Consider the following 17437-nt stretch of genomic DNA (forward strand, 5'->3'; position numbering starts at 1 on the left):
CAACCACCTGGTGACATTTCCAGCCTGCACTCTACTGCCAAGAGGCCTTTTATACAGCGAGCATGCCCCTGCATCCCCCTCACTTTAATCTCCAAGCTCTCCACCAGCACTTCAGGACTAGCCCCTTACGCACGAGTTAGCTGTACGACAAGCTCTAAAGTTTCCAACTGGGAAATTTACAAATAAGGGAAACATTTATATTATAAAATGCGACAGGTTAAATGTGTGAGACCTGTATGCATCACTGCCTGCAATAAAAAGTCCCTGCACATTCTGGAATGTTCCTTTACAGATTGAGAACTATGGAACCTGCTCACAGATAACCTGAAGGCGACAGCACTGGAAAACTCCCCAGCAGAGGGAGAGACCCCGAGCACTTGGAGAAGGATGGCTGGTCTGGGGACAGAATTCACCAGATGGCCAGCCTGGGACAGAACCCATGTGATGGCCGGCCTGGGGGCGGAATTCACGGGATGGCCAGCCTGGGGACAGGACTCACATGATGGTCGGCCTGGGGATGGAACTCACGGGATGGCCAGCCTGGGGACAGAACCCATGGGCAGGGTGGTAAGACGCCATGGGACGTCAGGAGGTGGAGAAAGGGCTGGACGGTGAGGTGTGCACAGAGCACATTTAGGAACTGCAACTTAGCCCCAAAGGGAAGGGAAGCCTTGAGAACAGAGGCAGAGGAGTGACGTGGTCACGTGGTCACGTGGTCCCTTTTTACAGCCTCCTCTGTCACTATGTGTGAACGAAGAGAAGCCTGAAAGAAGGTGGGGAGGCTGGTGCCAAGGCTCCTGTGGTCATCCGGGGAGGAGGCCCGGGCCCGCAGCGTGCTCAGGGCTGTGGGGCCACTGGGTGGGGAGCTGGCAGGAGCCAGGCCCAGGTGCGGTGTGCATGGGTTGGGGGGGCGTAAAGGGAGGAAAAGGAATGAAGAATGCCCTCCGCTTCAAGACAGAGTGGGTTGGTGGTGAGTGGGTTTGCGGTATGGACGGTGAATTCTGAGTTAAACATGTTTAATCTGAGATGCCTACACAGAGCTTTCTAGAAGCAAGTTGCTTCAAGCTCCGGATAAAGATTTGAGATCCATGACTGTTATTAAAAATGTCACACTAGCTTGCGTGACGGCAGAACTTGTTGACCAAAGCCTTTTGAACCCCTTGATGTTATCTGATGTTGCTTCTTGTTTAATTTAAACATTAAGTACAAGGGGGAAGGGAGTGCTTCCTTACAGCAAAATGCCAGTTGGTAAACGTAGAGGCAGTGGTGCGGTCGAAAAATCACCATTTTGTAATCATCATTGTAGAGATTGGCTGTGGCAGAATCATCAGTGAAGGTTTGCTCTTAATGGAGACCCAGTCCCCCTTTCTCCCTCCGCCCTTCCTGGTTTGGCTCAGGACTCACGTAAAAAGGCCCATGTTGTCACTGTTCAGGAAATCTCCTACGTCTACTGTATAATTTCCCTGTTTATCTCCCTGCAATTTGCTATGAGAAATCCAGATAATTGGTCCTGTAGAGTTTCGGAGTCTGGATTTTGCTGATCACATGCCTGACATTTTCTGTATATTGGCAGTTAGAAATTCAGGTTCATTTTTTTCCCTTGATAAACCATAGGTGATACAGTGACATTTTATTGGAAGGTACAAATTTCTGCTTGTCTCTACCTTGTGACATTAGCAGCAGTGAATGATCCTTGATTTATTACTCGATTATGGTTTGAAAAGCGAAAATATTCTAATTCCATCATTCAATCTATATTTATATGCTGGAATACTTCTATAAAGGAAAGCTTTGCATTGGGAGGAAAATTACTAGGTTTTCTCTATTTGTCAATTTTCAAAACAGTAAGTTGGTTCTTAGTACCTTCCAAAGATGACTAGTGAGGTTTTTTTTGGAAGACATTAGGAAGTATAATGTTAAAACATATTTGACGTGTTTCAATCTATTGCATTAACTTTGGCAAGGCACTGCGGCTCACATCTGTAATCCCAGCACTTTGGGAGGCCAAGGCAGGTGGATCACCTGAGGTCAGGAGTTAAAGACAGGCCTGGCCAACATGGTGAAACTTCATCTCTACAAAAATTAACTGGGCATGATGGCGGGTGACTGTAATCCCATCTACTTGGAGGCTAATGTGGGAGAATCACTCAAATCGCGGAGGTGAGATCACACCATCGCACTCCAGCCTGGGCGACAGAGTGAGACTGTCTCAAGAATAAATAAATAACTTCCTTATTAGAGCCCAACTTGTCCATCTTCATCCAGTTAGTCTCCTCCAGTGGCTCCTGCGACCTTTCCACACAACCTAGCAGACTCAACAGGCTCCTTGGCTTCTAGAGTAACAAGGTAATGCAGGCTTATTTTGCATATATCCTATCTCAACTTGGGATCAGCCGTTTCCACCACTGTGGTCTGGTTCTCTTGTTGAGAAATGGCCTTTGAGTACTAGTCACTGTAATTAGGAGGCTGCTGCTGTTTCCAGCCCTTTGCAGTGGAGAGAGCCCATGCTCCTTCCAATTCCAGTTCAGGCCTGCCTTCCTCTTAGCTTCATTGATCTTGCTTCTGCATTTCATTCTTCCCAAGTGGGAATTCCCAATTCTTAATGACACCAACAGAATTACTCATTTGATTTCTCCCACTGTGAACACAGCAATCTGGGCTGAGCATGGTGGCTCAGCCTGTAATCCTTGCACTTTGGGAGGCTGAGTCGGGAGGTTTGCTTGAGCCCAGGAGTTTGAGACCAGCCTGGGGAACACAGTGAGACCTCAGTCTCTGCAAAAATTAAAAAAAAAATTAACCAGTCATGGCGGTATATGCCTGTGGTCCCAACTACTTGGGAAGCTGAAGTGGGGGGGTCGCTTGAGCCTTGGAGATGGAGGCTGCAGGGAGCTGTGGTCGCGCCACTGTGCTCCAGCCGGGGCTGCAGAGTGAGACCTTAACTCAAAAAAAAAAAAAAAAAAAAGAAAAAAAAAGATTAGAAATAATACTGACATGCCACCATTAATGTGATTACTGAAAGTAGCTTAATTTTCTGACACTGTTTTGTTATTAGAGGATCTCACCATGAATATCCACATTACTGAGTTTCAAAGGCAGCTGGAAGAGTTAGCTCCTCTCACTATGGCTATGGAATCAGTTACATCTGCACTTAGGTTCCTTTTATTTCCAATAGTTAGAAATGCCTTTTAAATTTAATTTTGTTTTGTAGTATGCAAAACATTCACATGGCACCAGAGCCAAGTGTGCCAAACAACTTTTTCCAAGACGTCTAAGTTCTATAAGCTCATCTTCACCCTGTGAAGACTAGAAGACTAGACCCTGTGAAGAATAGAAGACTATTCTTCTGATTTCATAGTTACTCTTTACATTCATCAGAATGTAAGAACATAGAATATGTGTTTATGTGTACATATATTTATTATGTATATGTGCTTGTGTATATATATACATTTCATCCCCTTTTTAGATAAACTTTGTGTATTTTACACATTTTTCTCCTCTTTGCTTTTTCATTAAACAGAACATCCTAGAAATAACATTATAGTCGTATGTAGAGATGTTTCTCATTCCCCTTTAAAGCATGATGCTTTATTGTGTTAAAAGGACCCTAATTTATTTACCCAGCTCCCTGATGGACATATGGGTTGGTTCCAATTTTGCTATTACAAAAAATGCTGCAATTAAAATATTTTACAACAGTGTTTTGTATCTTTGCCAGTATATCTTTGAAATTGGGACTGCAGCGTGAAAGGGTAGATGTGCGTGTAATTGTATTCGATTATGCTCTGTTCCCCCGAAGGTCTGGGCCCGTCGCCCACCCATCAGCATCGGATGGCCATGCCTCTGTCCACAGAACCCTGCCAACAACAGTTTGGATTTTTGCCAATTTAATAGTTGACAAGTGGTATTAGAGTGTGAGTTTGATTTGAATTTTTCTATAATACGGAAGCTGAGACTCTTTTTATAAGTTAAGAGCTATTTGTTGGCTGGGTGCAGTGGTTCATGCCTGTAACCCCAGCACCTTGGGAGGCTGAGGCAGGATGACTGCTTGAGCCCAGGATTTTGTCTTTATTTTTTTAAAGAGCTATTTGCAATGTTTTCTCTGTGAACTTTTGTTGATACCACGTGCCCATTTTTACATGGGATGGTTTGCATTTTTCTTCCTACTTTTAGAAGTTCCTTTTATATATAAGGATAAGAACCTTTTATGACACACATTTACATATAACCCTTACTTTCAGAAATCCATATATATATATAATATATATATATATATATATATGGATAATAACCCTTTCTGACACAGATTGCGATTATTTTTCCAAAAACAACAACATAAATATGTGCGTGTACATACGTATGTATAAAGTATTTACATCCATATATCCACTTATACATGTATGTGTGTGTCAAATATATGTATATGTATGTTAAATACATATCTATGTATGTTAAATACATGCATATATGTTTGTTTGTTCTTGTTTCTACTCAGCCTGTTTTCTGAGCCATGCAATATGGCTTTTTAATTTAGTCACATTTATCAAAAAATTTCCCTCGTTGCTTCTGGGTTTTGAGTTATGGCTAGCAAAATTTCCCCTAATCCCAAGTTATAGAATAATTTGCCTATCTTTTCTTCTAGTATGTGTGGAGTTAAATTTTAAATGAACTGAAAATTTAATTATAAAAAATTTATCTTTCTATAGAGTATGTGTTGTATAGACTGAATTTTGTTCTGTCCGAGCTCATGTTGAAGCTCTAACCCCAATGTGACTGTATCCAGAGATAGGGTTGTTTGGAGGTAATTAAGGTTAAATGAAGCCCTATGGAAGGGGCCCTAATCCCGCAGGATTGTGGCCTTATAGGAGGAGAGGGAGAACACTACCTTTCTGCCATTGTGGACGCAGCAAGAAGGGCAGCCGCCTGCAAGTGAGGAATGGAGCCTCGCCAGGAACCGCGCTCTGCCAGAGCCTTACTGCGGATCTCACAGTCCCCAGAGCTGTGGGAACACGGATTTCCATTGTTTAAGCCACGGAGGCTGATGTTTGTTATAGCAGCCTAGGCAGACTAAGATGGATTTTGGACCCAAGAAGTGGGTACTGCTGTAACAAATACCTGAACACGTGGAAGCAGCTTTGGAACTGGGCAATGGGTAAACAAGGAAAAGTTTTGAGGTGCATACTAGAAACGTGAATGCTAAGGTGACTCTAGTGAGGGTTCAGAAAAAGAGAAGAACTTGGGAGAAAGCTTGTAACTTCCTAGAAAATACATAATAAATCATGAATGGAGTGTTGGTAAAAATATGCATCTTAAACTGCAGTTGGATGGCCCATATTCTCCCATCATATCTCCATCCTCTGCAGGAGTCTGGCCCACACTTAGGGCAGAGCCGACATGCCAGTCCCTTGCCACCTTGGCCCCTCCAGACTCTGCTCACTGGCAAGGGCAGGAGGGAGGCTGAGGGGCACAGTGGACAGCATGGTGCTGGCCTGCTGTGCCTCTTGGGTGCCATGAACAGCAGCAGGAGGCAGACGGGCTCCTGTGCAGAAGGGGGCAGGTCCCTAGTGAAGCCTGACAGTGCCCTGGCTCAGCCCCAGCTTTGCTCCAAGATTGGAGCTGGCACCAACAGTGGCAGAAGTCAGGCAGTGGGAGCAGGCACTTCTGAGCCTGTGGGGAGACAGGGCCTTCCTGGGCCCCTGAGAGTGCAGAGCCATACACAAGCTTGGGTCTGTAGTGACTGCCACGTGGCTGCAGCTGCACCCAGGGAACTCTTGCCCTGCCCACTCAGAAGGGATGGGGCTCCTGCTCATCCCTGGCTCCCAGAGGCTCCATGGAGTGTGCAGTCGTGACTGCACTGCCTTACCACCTGGTGTGGGGCCTCCAGCTTCTCGCTGGGCCCCTCTCTGCCCACTCCTGTGTGCCCGACTGCACTGCTCTCCCACCTGCAGGTGGCTAGGCCTGGGTCCATCACAGCAGCCCTTAGGGTGACAGGTTCTGGGGGCTTCCAGAGGTGAGCTCTGGGTACTGCCCACCTCTGTCCCGTGCCCTCCCTGCAGCAGTGGTGGGCAAGAGCAGCAATGCTGGGCCAGGGTCCGCAGTGGTGGAGGCTCTGGGCCTGGGAGCATGTCCTGCCCGGCTGTACAACGGTTGGGGCACACAGTGGCTACCTGGGGGATGTGGGGCACAGGGGCCCCACCCCGCTACTGCCACTCCCGCAGCCACCCCCACCACCCACACCCACCCCCTGCCACAGCTGGCACAATGGCAGTGGCTGCTTACTCATTTCACTTCTATTGATCTATAAGCATATATACGTATATCACAGGTATACACAGGAAAGTACGCACAATCTAATACTACCTGTTATTACGGTTTTGAACAAACGTTTTTCTGTTAGATCAACTAAGAATAACAAAAGTAAGAGCTTTTATTTCACTGTTGCTTATTCTTGCTCTGATGGTTTCCTTTCTCTGTGTTGATTCATTACTGACCTACACCATTTTTGTTCTATCTGAAGAATTTCTTCTGCTATTTCTTCCAAGGCAGGTCAACTGACACATTTCCTCAATTTTTGTTTGAGAAAGTCTTTCTTTCTTCTTCACTTCTGATGGATAATTTCTCAGGGTGCAGAATTCTAGGGTCTTGCCTCCCTTCCTCTGGGCACTTCCCACGTCTCCCTCTGCTTTCTCCTGCTAACGCGGCTGGAGGAAGCGCACGTGTGACCCTAATCTTCGACCCTCTCTTGGAGTCTTGTTCCTCCGGCTTCTTTCAGGATGTTTTCGATGTCTTTGATTTTCTAAAGTTTGAACATGATATACCTAGGGGTCATTTTTCGGTATTTATCCTTTTTGGCATTCTCTGAAATTCTTGAATCTGTGGCTTGGTGTCTGACATTAACATGGTGGAAATTCTCACTTATTATTGTTTCAAACATTTCTGTTCCTTTCTCTCTTTCTTCTCCTGATATTCTTATTACAAGTATGTTACACCTTTGTAATTGTCCCACAGTCCTTGGATATTCTTTTCTGTTTTTATTCAGACTTCATTCTCTTTGCTTTTTAGTTTGTTTCTTGTTTGGCTGTTTGGTTGGTTTTTCTAAGACAAGGTCTCATTTTGTTGCCCAGACTGGAGTGCAGTGGAGTGACTGTGGCTCACTAAAGCCTCAAACTCCTGTGCTCAAGTGATCCTCCCGCCTCAGCCTCCCAAGTAGCTGGGACTCCATGTGTATACCACCATGCCCAGCTAACTTAAGTTTTATTGTAGAGAAAAGGCCTCACTGTGTTGTCAGGCTAGTCTCAAACTCCTGGGCTCAAGAAATCCTCCTGCCTTGGCCTCCCAAAGTGCTGGGATTACAGGCGTGAGCCACTGTGCCCGGCCTGCTTTTCAGTTTTGAAGCTATGCCTTGAATGTTCATGTCCCTCCATAATTTGTGTTGAAACTTAATTCCCACTGTGGTAATAAGAGGTAGGGCCTTTAGGGAAGTGACTAAGTCATGAGGGCTCTGCTCTTGTGAATAGGACTAATGCCCTTACATGAATGAGAGAGGCTTCAGAAAGCTGCCTGGGGCTTCCTTCTCTCACGCTGTGCAAGGACACAGCTGTTCATCCCTCTTGCCCAGTCCCCTCCTCAACACTTCATGCCAGAATCAGGTTCCCGGCCACGCCGCTGCTGCTGGTCAGGGGCCCCACTGGGGTGTTCCAGTGACTCCATCCTTGGACCCAGTACCCATAGGTTTCCAACGCCACAGAACTGCTGAGCGAGCTCGTGCTCCCGGGGCCTCATGGCTCCAGTCAACCTACCAAACTTCACTAGTCAACAATCATCTCTGCATTTCCCACCGTGACGATCTCAACCTCCTTTACCTTACAGGTTCCCAGGCACGGAGCCTGGTTACGCACATACGCTGCCAGATTGCTGACCAGCTACCTCATGCAGGAGCGATTCTAGTCCCCAGGATACGAAAGTGAACGAGAGGACCCCCGTGGGGGTTCTATCCTGTAGTATCGGTTCGAGCTGAAGAAGTGACGCTAACTGATTCATGTGTGCTATTTCCACACCCAGTCCTTCCCATCTTTCCCTACTGACGGCGGTTTACTGAGTGCTCACTGCACGCGCTACCTGCAGAGAACAACGTGGTGGGCAGGACGTGGCCAGCACCTTCACAGAGTGGGGCAAACAAACAACACGAAACATGAACACACCCATCAGTCACGTGGCAACACGAGGTAGCAGGCCACGGAACCAGAGAGCGACATGATGTGCTTCTCAGCGGAGGGGACAGAGGAGACTCCAGGAGGCGGCGTTGGGCCCGAAGTCCCAGGACTTGAGCTTGAGCTGGGAAAGAGCCGGGAAAAGTCCCGTGGGGACCTCATGGAGACAGCAGGTGCCCAGGCCTGTCACCGGGGGCGGTGGCGGGTGCCACAGGGGCTTGCAATGCATGTGACCTGTGGCCCAGGACACACAGGTTCACTTGCAACCCCAGGAGGAAGAGAAATGCTTGACCCGCAATTCACTCCTTGGGGTAGTGACTTAAGATCATTACAGGGCAGTGTCCCGTTCCCAGACACAGAAATCCAAACTTCTCCTTCTTAAGAGTATTTCCATCCTGATCAACACAGGTGTGGCGACGTGATACATGGAACGTCATTCAGCCTGAGGCCTCCACTGCGGTGCGGGCAGAAGACGGGGCAGCAGCCAGTGGCCGCAGCGGACGTCCTCACCAATTGTCCGCATTTGCACCAGGTAAACGGAAGCAATAACATATCTCCTAATGGGGCAAAGGCTGGCTTTTAGTGCCCCTGGAGTCCACTGTTCTGATGGAGAAAAGGATGCCAGGCCGGGTGCAGTGGCTCATGCCTGAAATCCCAGCACTTTGGGAGGCTGAGGCGGGCAGATTGCCTGAGGTCAGGAGTTCAAGACCAGCCTGACCAACATGGGAAGACCCCATCTCTACTAAAAATTCAAAAATTAGCTGGGCATGGTGGCGTGTGCCTGTAGTCCCGGCTACTCAGGAGGCTGAGGCAGGAGAATCACTTGAACCTGGGAGGCAGAGGTTGCAGTGAGCCGAGATTGTGCCACTGCACTCCAGCCTGGGTGGCAGAGAGAGACTTCTTCTCAAAAAAAAAAAGAAAGAAAGAAAGAAAGAAAGAAAAGAAAAGAAAAGGGTGCCTCTGGTGTTTTTGTCTTAAGATGCTTTCAAGTTACTTGGGAAAAATTAAGTACTTCATAAATATATGCTGTGATTAGAAACAGGGCGACCCTAAAACGTGGCACATGAAAGCCTTATCTATTTAATGAGATTTTTATTGTATGGCGACACAGATGGTGAATCTTGTTGGGAATGCCATTTCGACCTTGCTATCTCCAAAAAGAAAATCACCTTCAGGTCTCCAAGGAAAGCATGGGCATTTTGTGGGCACTGCCGGGTGCCCGCTGAGCTGTCAGGCTGGACTGGGGACTTTCCTACCTTCCTCCTGTGGTCCTCATAGGCCTTCTCCCGTGTACGCCACAGGTACTCAGTGGCACGGGGAAAGGTCAGCCGGGGGGCTCCGTGCATCTCAGCAACAAAACCCTCCTGCTCCTGCCGGAGAAGAGCAGCTGGGGCCTGTGCAGCCCGGGAGACGCTTTGTTTGCAGGGTCATGTGACGGTTGTCATGGCGTCCAAGTAAGGGGGAGGGGGGAGGAAAGGGCGTTAGAAGACAGCCTGGAGCGTTCTCAAACAACGCATTTGATAACAGCGAAGAATGGGATCTTCTGCCCCACTGGGGAGTTTTTCTCAGATCTTGGATGGTTTAGGGTTGCCATTTGATGCCCACTCCTCAGCTACAGAGGCAGGAGATAATCACGCCTAAGGGCCGATCAGTTCTCCAACTGCCTTTCCTCCTGCCTCCCTTCCTCTGCTCCCCGCTGTCTCCGCTCCCGGACCTCTCTCTGCTCCTCCCCTTCTGCCAGCCACCCCCCTCCCCAGTCCTTTCCTTTCTTAATTACCGCCTCTCTCTGCCTCCCATATCTCCTTTCTCCTCTATCTTTGAATATTTCTTTAGATATTTTTATTTCTCCAAATTTGTTATTTATCAGGAGTGACTGAAATCAAATGTATAACTGAGTCCCATCATCATCATCATGGAAATGGCTTTAAAGAAAATTGGTCAGATGAATATTATTGCTTCCCATTTTCAATCAGTAAATAGTTGCCACTGATAAACTGACAGCCAGAAGTCTGTCCAGAATGCTCAAAATGTTATATAATACAACATGCTTCACAGGGGGAGGAATCCTAGGAAAAAATTTATGTGTACTTCTTGATTTCATCATACAAGACAAGCACAAAAGCACCACCCATGCCTCTGAGAACACTGGACCATGCACCCTTGAAAAAAACGTTGCCTCTTCATCACAAGCAGTCTTCCCCCAGCAGTCAGGCATGTCCGTGTACATGATGTCAGAGTCTTCCTCCAGCAGTCACGTGGGCCCGTGTACATGATGTCAGTCTTCCCTCAGCAGTCAAGTGTGTCCGTGTACATGATGTCAGAGTCTTCCTCCAGCAGTCACGTGTGCCCATGTACATGATGTCAGAGTCTTCCTCCAGCAGTCACGTGTGCCCGTGTACATGATGTCAGTCTTCCCCCAGCAGTCAGGCATGTCCGTGTACATGATGTCAGAGTCTTCCTCCAGCAGTCACGTGTGCCCGTGTACATGATGTCAGTCTTCCCTCAGCAGTCAAGTGTGTCCGTGTACATGATGTCAGAGTCTTCCTCCAGCAGTCACGTGTGCCCATGTACATGATGTCAGAGTCTTCCTCCAGCAGTCACGTGTGCCCGTGTACATGATGTCAGTCTTCCCCCAGCAGTCAGGCATGTCCGTGTACATGATGTCAGAGTCTTCCTCCAGCAGTCACTTGTGCCCGTGTACATGATGTCAGAGTCTTCCCCCAGCAGTCAAGTGTGCCCGTGTACATGATGTCAGTCTTCCCTCAGCAGTCAAGCGTGTCCGTGTACATGATGTCAGAGTCTTCCTCTAGCAGTCACGTGGGCCTGTGTACATGATGTCAGAGTCTTCCTCCAGCAGTCACTTGTGCCCGTGTACATGATGTCAGTCTTCCCTCAGCAGTCAAGTGTGTCCGTGTACATGATGTCAGAGTCTTCCCCCAGCAGTCAAGTGTGCCCATGTACATGATGTCAGAGTCTTCCTCCAGCAGTCACGTGTGCCCGTGTACATGATGTCAGTCTTCCCTCAGCAGTCAAGTGTGTCCGTGTACATGATGTCAGAGTCTTCCTCCAGCAGTCATGTGTGCCGGTGTACATGATGTCAGTCTTCCCTCAGCAGTCAAGTGTGTCTGTGTACATGATGTCAGAGTCTTCCCCCAGCAGTCAGGTGTGCCCGTGTACATGTCAGAGTCTTCCTCCAGCAGTCAAGCGTGCCTGTGTACATGATGTCAGTTTCTTTGCACCCTGACTGCATCATCATGTAGCGGTGTATGGTGTCAGATGGATATGAGTCAACCCAGCAATGGCAGTGACGGTGCGGTCACAAGAGATGATGATGTGAGTGTTCTGGGGATCCAGAAGTGTTCCCTTTGCAGTGTCGTAGATACCCAAGTAGGCACCTTGGTAGATGATAATGCCCTGTGCAGACACAGCAGCGCCTTGGCACACACCCTTAATCCCACCAGATTTGTAGCTCTTAACCAGGCCGTCTCTGAGGCCTGGGAATTCCCTTTCAGCTCCAGCTTTACACATGTCAGCTGCTAGATGGGTACGGACAAAATCAAGAGGGTCACAAAACACAAGGATGTGGCCCCAGTGGCACCACCTGATGCCAGACTCCCTGCAAAGTAGTGCAAAACTGGGTCCTCTTGTTTACACCACCCGAGAAGATGTGCTTGTGTTTATATCTGAAGGCGAAGTTAAGAGCCTGGGTGGGGAAGTATCTGATGACATTGGCCAGGTCACTGTGCCAGGACACGACTCCCTGCTCCTTGGGAATAAGGACCACGCTGTCTAGAACTTCTGCGGTGACCTGCTTGCTTGCTGGCATGCTGCACCTGCAGCAGCAGCTTGACCCACCCGATGGGCGCTACTGCCGTCCTGGAGGCGGCTGCGGCCCCTGCACCTGCCAGGAAGTCCTTGGCAAAGGACACAGCAGCATCCGTCCTGTTCAAAGGAAAGAGGAGGCAGGCTGCTGCGGGATGGGCTGAAACAGGAACCAGCTGCGGGGCTCAATAATTTGTATAGTTTGGACAACTGCAAAATGTTTGTTTGAAGGTTGGGCGGCAGATCTTCACTGATCTTTTTTGGTTGACTTGAGGATTAGTTATGCAAAGGCTTAGCTATTTTAAGCCATCCTCTCTCATTGCTTTAATCTGGTTGGGATGGGTTTTCCTGAGACTAATGAAGTGAACGTAATGCGAGGATAGCTGTTGGTCATTTCATCGCTGTTGAAGCCATATGCTGCCATTGGTCGGTGGATGGAGGAGTGGGGCTGGGCCCTACATCTGCTCATTCTCGTATGGATAAAGCATTGAGGGAAAAGTGGACAATGTAGGTGATGCTTAAAATTTTTGATTTTACAGTGTGGGGGTTCACAGTGGTTTGGATGCACACGCTGTTTTTGGTGCTCCTGGTTGAATAAAGTGAGCTCAGGGAAGGAGTCCCAGCTGCTACCCACAGCTGCTACCCATGGCTGCCACCCACACTGCCACCCACAGCTGCCCACCCATGGCTTCCACCCACAACTTTCTACCCACAGCTGCCACCCACAGCTTTCTACCCATAGCTGCCACCCATGGCTGCCACCCACACTGCCACCCACAGCTTTCTACCCATAGCTGCCACCCATGGCTGCCACCCACACTGCCACCCATGCTGCCACCCACAGCTGCCCACCCATGGCTGCCACCCACGGCTTTCTACCCATAACTGCCACCCATGGCTGCCATCCATACTGCCACCCATGCTGCCACCCATGGCTGCCACCCACACTGCCAGCCACAGCTTTCTACCCATAGCTGCCACCCATGGCTGCCACCCACACTGCCACCCACAGCTGCCCACCCATGGCTGCCACCCACAGCTGTCTACCCATAGCTGCCACCACGGCTGGCCTATGGTTACCTGCAATGCACTGACCACTTGACTTATGTTTGCTCTTGGGCTGGACTGCCGGCAGGGCCTGTGGCAGAGGATCTGCAAACATCAGCCACGTTGCTAAAGACCCAGGAAGATCACCCCCAACGACATGGTCTGGGTCTCAGAGCACCACAAGGCTCAAATCAAATTTGGCCTCTTAAGAGCAGACCAGACAAGCAGTTAGGCAGCAGCTCCTTGGCGTCCGTCCTGAGGACTAAAGCGAAACCCTGACAAGGTTTGTACAGGGAAGAAGTGTGCATGGGAGTGGGAGCTGCACAGTCTGGAGTCTGAGCTGAGTGCCGGGGCTGACATCCACCCTGCACTTCTGCTCCAGGATCCAAGCCGTGGCACCACACTGTACTCTGTGAATTTTATATTAAGTGGAGAATTGTGCTGTATATTGAGCTAGGTTTGGATGTTTGATATTATATAGTTTCTACTTATATTCTACAGAAAATAAATACCAAAGCCTAGTTTTGGCTTTGATTATCCAGACAATACCTGGGTTCATCTCCCACCTTAATTAAATTTTGGCCCAATATTAACTTTAACATTGTATTTATTAGAAATGCCTTGAAATGTTACCAAGTGATGTCCTGAAATGTGAAGGCTGTTCTGTAGAATAGCTTATTATGTTACATGCAATATGCAAAGTGTTTGTTGTGTGATATATTAACTCAGTATTTAATATTCATAATTATTTTCCTGTGTCCTTAACTCTAAATCCAAGCTTTGATTTTTCTGTTCTTCTACCCTCCCACAAAAGGCAGTATCTTCAAAACCAAGAGCAACTTCATTCTCATGCTGCAGAATAGTGTGGTTTACAAACAAATCTCCAACCACCTCAAATGTACTCTACCTTTTGGGGGCACATGTGCTCATGAACATTGATTTCCAGAAAAGATAACTGTGTCTCCGGTACCTTCTGTGTAGTGAAAATCACTTGAGAACTGAACTAAAAAGGCTGGGAGTCACCACCACCAAGAACAGCAGCGTGACTTGCTTCACCAAACTCAGCCAGCGTCCTGGAGGCCAACGCCCGTGTACTGAAAAGCCCACCCAGGAGTCAGGAATTTTGAGGCTGTGGTCAAAGAAATCTGCCAGACTCCCCACACCAGTACTCAGACGGCTTCTCCTGAAGGCACTCAGGGTCTCAGCAGTGGGTCTCTGTAGGGGACAGGGCAGGTGGGCAGTCTTAATAGGAGCCAAAGTCTTCACCCTCAGGAAAAGATGAATCAGAAATAGCCCATCCACCAAAAACTGCTAGGTTATAGCAGATCAGGGGACAAGATAGGGAAGAACCCTGCAGCCTAGGTTAAAACAGTTCCAAAATTAGCTGAACGTCACAGTGCCTAAAAACGCCTGAGTTGTGAATTAGCTTAACATCACGTTGCAAAACTAGCTTAAGACCACAGTGACTGAAAATTCCCTGAGTTGTGAAATTAGCTTAACGTCACAGTGCCTGAAACCTCCCCAAGTCGCGAAATTAGCTTAACGTCACAGTGCCTGAAAACCCTCGAGTCGCGAAATTAGCTTAACGTCTCGGTGCCTGAAAACCCTCAAGTTGTGAAAGTAGCTTAACCTCACAGTGCCCGAAAACTCCCCAAGTTGCAAAATTAGCTTAACGTCACAGTGCCTGAAAACCCTCGAATCATGAAATTAGCTTAATGTGGCCCTGGACTGATTGTGTCTCAAGATGCTGCCAACTTTCCAGTGTCTCTGTGACACCGAACATCTTGCAAAGTGAATCAATCCTGCAGAGAAGCCATGGCCAGCCCCACAGGAACCTCAGGGCAGATGTTCAGACACAGGTGACAGGATGGCCACACTTACACGTCTTCAAGGCACAAAAGACAAAATTGGAAATAGCTGCAGGGAACAGGAAACCATAAAACTTTTCAACACAGAAGGATGCTTACAACATTTGCAAAATTTGACCATACGCTGGGCCATGAAAAAATGTCCTTTTGAAAGGACAGAAATCATACAGATAGTGCTCACAGTGGCAGAAAGCCAGGAATTTCTAACAAAAGATAACCAGGAAATCCCATGTTTGGAAACTCAGCAGTGCAATTGCAAGGTCAGGAACAAGACAGGGCTGACCCTGTGGACTTCCCTGATACAAGAGGTGCTCTTTGGATTAAGTGGATTAAAGTGTTAGGGGCCTTGAACAGTCCACCTAAAAGGAAATTCAGAGAAACAGGCTCTCCAGAACAAGTATGTTTAAGTGGGAATAGCAGGGAATTGTACGCTCTGATAGATCACAGGCACACTGCAGGGGCCGGGGCAAACGGGAGATTTTTAAAGACAGAGAGAACTCCACATAAGCTGCTTTGTAACAGAAATCTCTGGTTAGCAGAGCTTGTCCCAGAGCTGGCATGAGCTCCTTGTGCTGGCCACTTACCTGTCATGCCAACGTGCTATGCATCCTGGGTGAATGTGTGGCCTGTACATGGGTGTCTTGAGATGAGGCTGTCCACAGGGGTTTGTGTGTGAGGGTGCCCTGTCATGACCACCCCACCCCATTTGTTAGGGTTTGATATAAGTGAACCTATTTTGGTACTAGCAACTTTCACAGAACAGAAGGAATTCAACTTGCTGGTCATTAATAGTAATGGTGTTAGCTGCAGCCTTATTAAGCAATCATATCTCAAGAACCCTATTCCTGAGAAGATACACTTCCATCTCCATCCCATTCTGGAAATAGTCTTAAAAAATCGATCCAGAAGTATGGAAAAGCTGAGTGCATAAACACACAAATTCCAGTGTCACTGGTTTACCACTGCACAGAGCTGGAGCTGGCTCACTCAGCACAGAATGCGATGGGGTGTGGTGCAGCTGCTCTTGTGACAACTGGAAAGACCAACCCAGCAAGGCGGGCTCAGAACTGCTCCTCTTACCGTACACAGGAAGCTGAGCCCAGAAGCCACCTTGGAAAACTGTTCCTCTAACTAGTACATGAGAAGCTGAGACTGGAGGGTGCCTTGGGAAAGTTAATTTGTTGTAGGTGTGTTGAAGAAAACTAAATATGGCCCAAGAAGGGCTCCCTACTTCTGTATTTATGAGTCCTTGTGGATGAACTGCAACCTAACTTCATAGGTAGACAACATTGAAAACCTAACTTGGGAGTCTGTGCCTCTAACAGTAGCTGAGTCTTGGCCAATTCCAGTGGCCGTGCTTCAACCACTCACACTGCTGAGTGTTCAGATTGTGTTCAAATAAGGCAAACCCTGAGCTGTAACCAATCCAACTGTTCTGTACCTTGCTTCTTGCTTCCCATTTCTGTAAGTCATTTATCTTTCTTTGTCTATAAATCTTCTGCCACATGGCTGTGCTGGAGTCTCTTTGAATCTGCTGTGATTCTGGGGGCTGCCCAGTTCGAGAATCCTTCATTGATTGATCAAACTCCTTTAGCTTTAATTTGGCTGAAGTTTTTCTTTTAACAGATGGTGTCAGAAGTGGGATCCAATATTGTAGGGGTTATAATATGCAGCTTTTAGAAATTCACGGGGATTTTTGTGTGCTATCCCTTTGTTTTATTTTTCTTGTGTGCTTAGACAGGAAAAAAATCATTGGTGTATTTGTCTGTTTTTATGCTGCTGATAAAGATATACCTGAAACTTGGAACAAAAAGAGATGAATTAGACTTATAGTTCCACATGGCTGGAGAGGCCTCAGAATCATGGTGAGAGGTGAAAGGTGTTTCTTACATGGCAGCAGCAAGAGAAAAATGAGGAAACAAAAGCAGAAACCACTGATGAACCCATCAGATCTCTTGAGACTTATTCACCATCACGAGAATAGCATGGGAAAGACAGGCCCCCATGATTCAATTACCTCCTTGTGGGTAATTGTTCTGTCATAAAGAGGAGTACCTTAGAGTAAAATGCATGCCCAAACAACATGTGGGGATTCCGGGAGATACAATTCAAGTTGAGATTTGGGTGGGGACACAGCCAAACCGTATCAATTGGCTAAGTTAATAAAGGGAACCAGAGAGTAAAGCCAATATTTTAGGTAAAAATAGGATCTTTAATTTCCAGAATACTGAGTTCCTTCTGGTTTATACATTAGGCCTGGGAAGCAATGAAGTCTTACAGAAATGGCAAAATCTTACTAAAGATAACTTACAGTGGAATGTTCCAAATGAACAATGTACAAAAGCTCATTAAAAAATGAGGGCTCACAAATTAGTCTCATCTAGGGATGCTCATTAATATGCAGAAGCTTTTAAAAATATTTAGAGATAGGCTAGGCACAGTGGCTCATGCATGTAATCCCAGCACTTAGGGAGGCTGAGGCAGGCGGAT

General features: G+C 47.5%; 1 protein-coding gene and 1 pseudogene across 2 annotated transcripts in view; both read right to left on the reverse strand.

Moving 5' to 3' along the window:
* Positions 1-9854, reverse strand: part of CFAP97D2 (CFAP97 domain containing 2) — a 32208-nt gene extending 22354 nt beyond the window's left edge. For both annotated transcript variants that reach the window (XM_074387372.1, XM_074387373.1), the window contains exon 1: positions 9467-9854. In XM_074387372.1, the coding sequence (XP_074243473.1) occupies positions 9467-9556 (90 nt within the window). In that variant the 5' untranslated portion in view covers positions 9557-9854. The remainder of the gene's footprint in view (positions 1-9466) is intronic.
* On the reverse strand, positions 9776-12456 carry LOC141581690 (ADP/ATP translocase 2-like; annotated as a pseudogene).
* Between the last annotated feature and the right edge of the window lie 4981 nt (positions 12457-17437).

This window comes from Saimiri boliviensis, chromosome 16 (assembly GCF_048565385.1).
Source record: "Saimiri boliviensis isolate mSaiBol1 chromosome 16, mSaiBol1.pri, whole genome shotgun sequence".
Taxonomy (NCBI): domain Eukaryota; kingdom Metazoa; phylum Chordata; class Mammalia; order Primates; family Cebidae; genus Saimiri; species Saimiri boliviensis.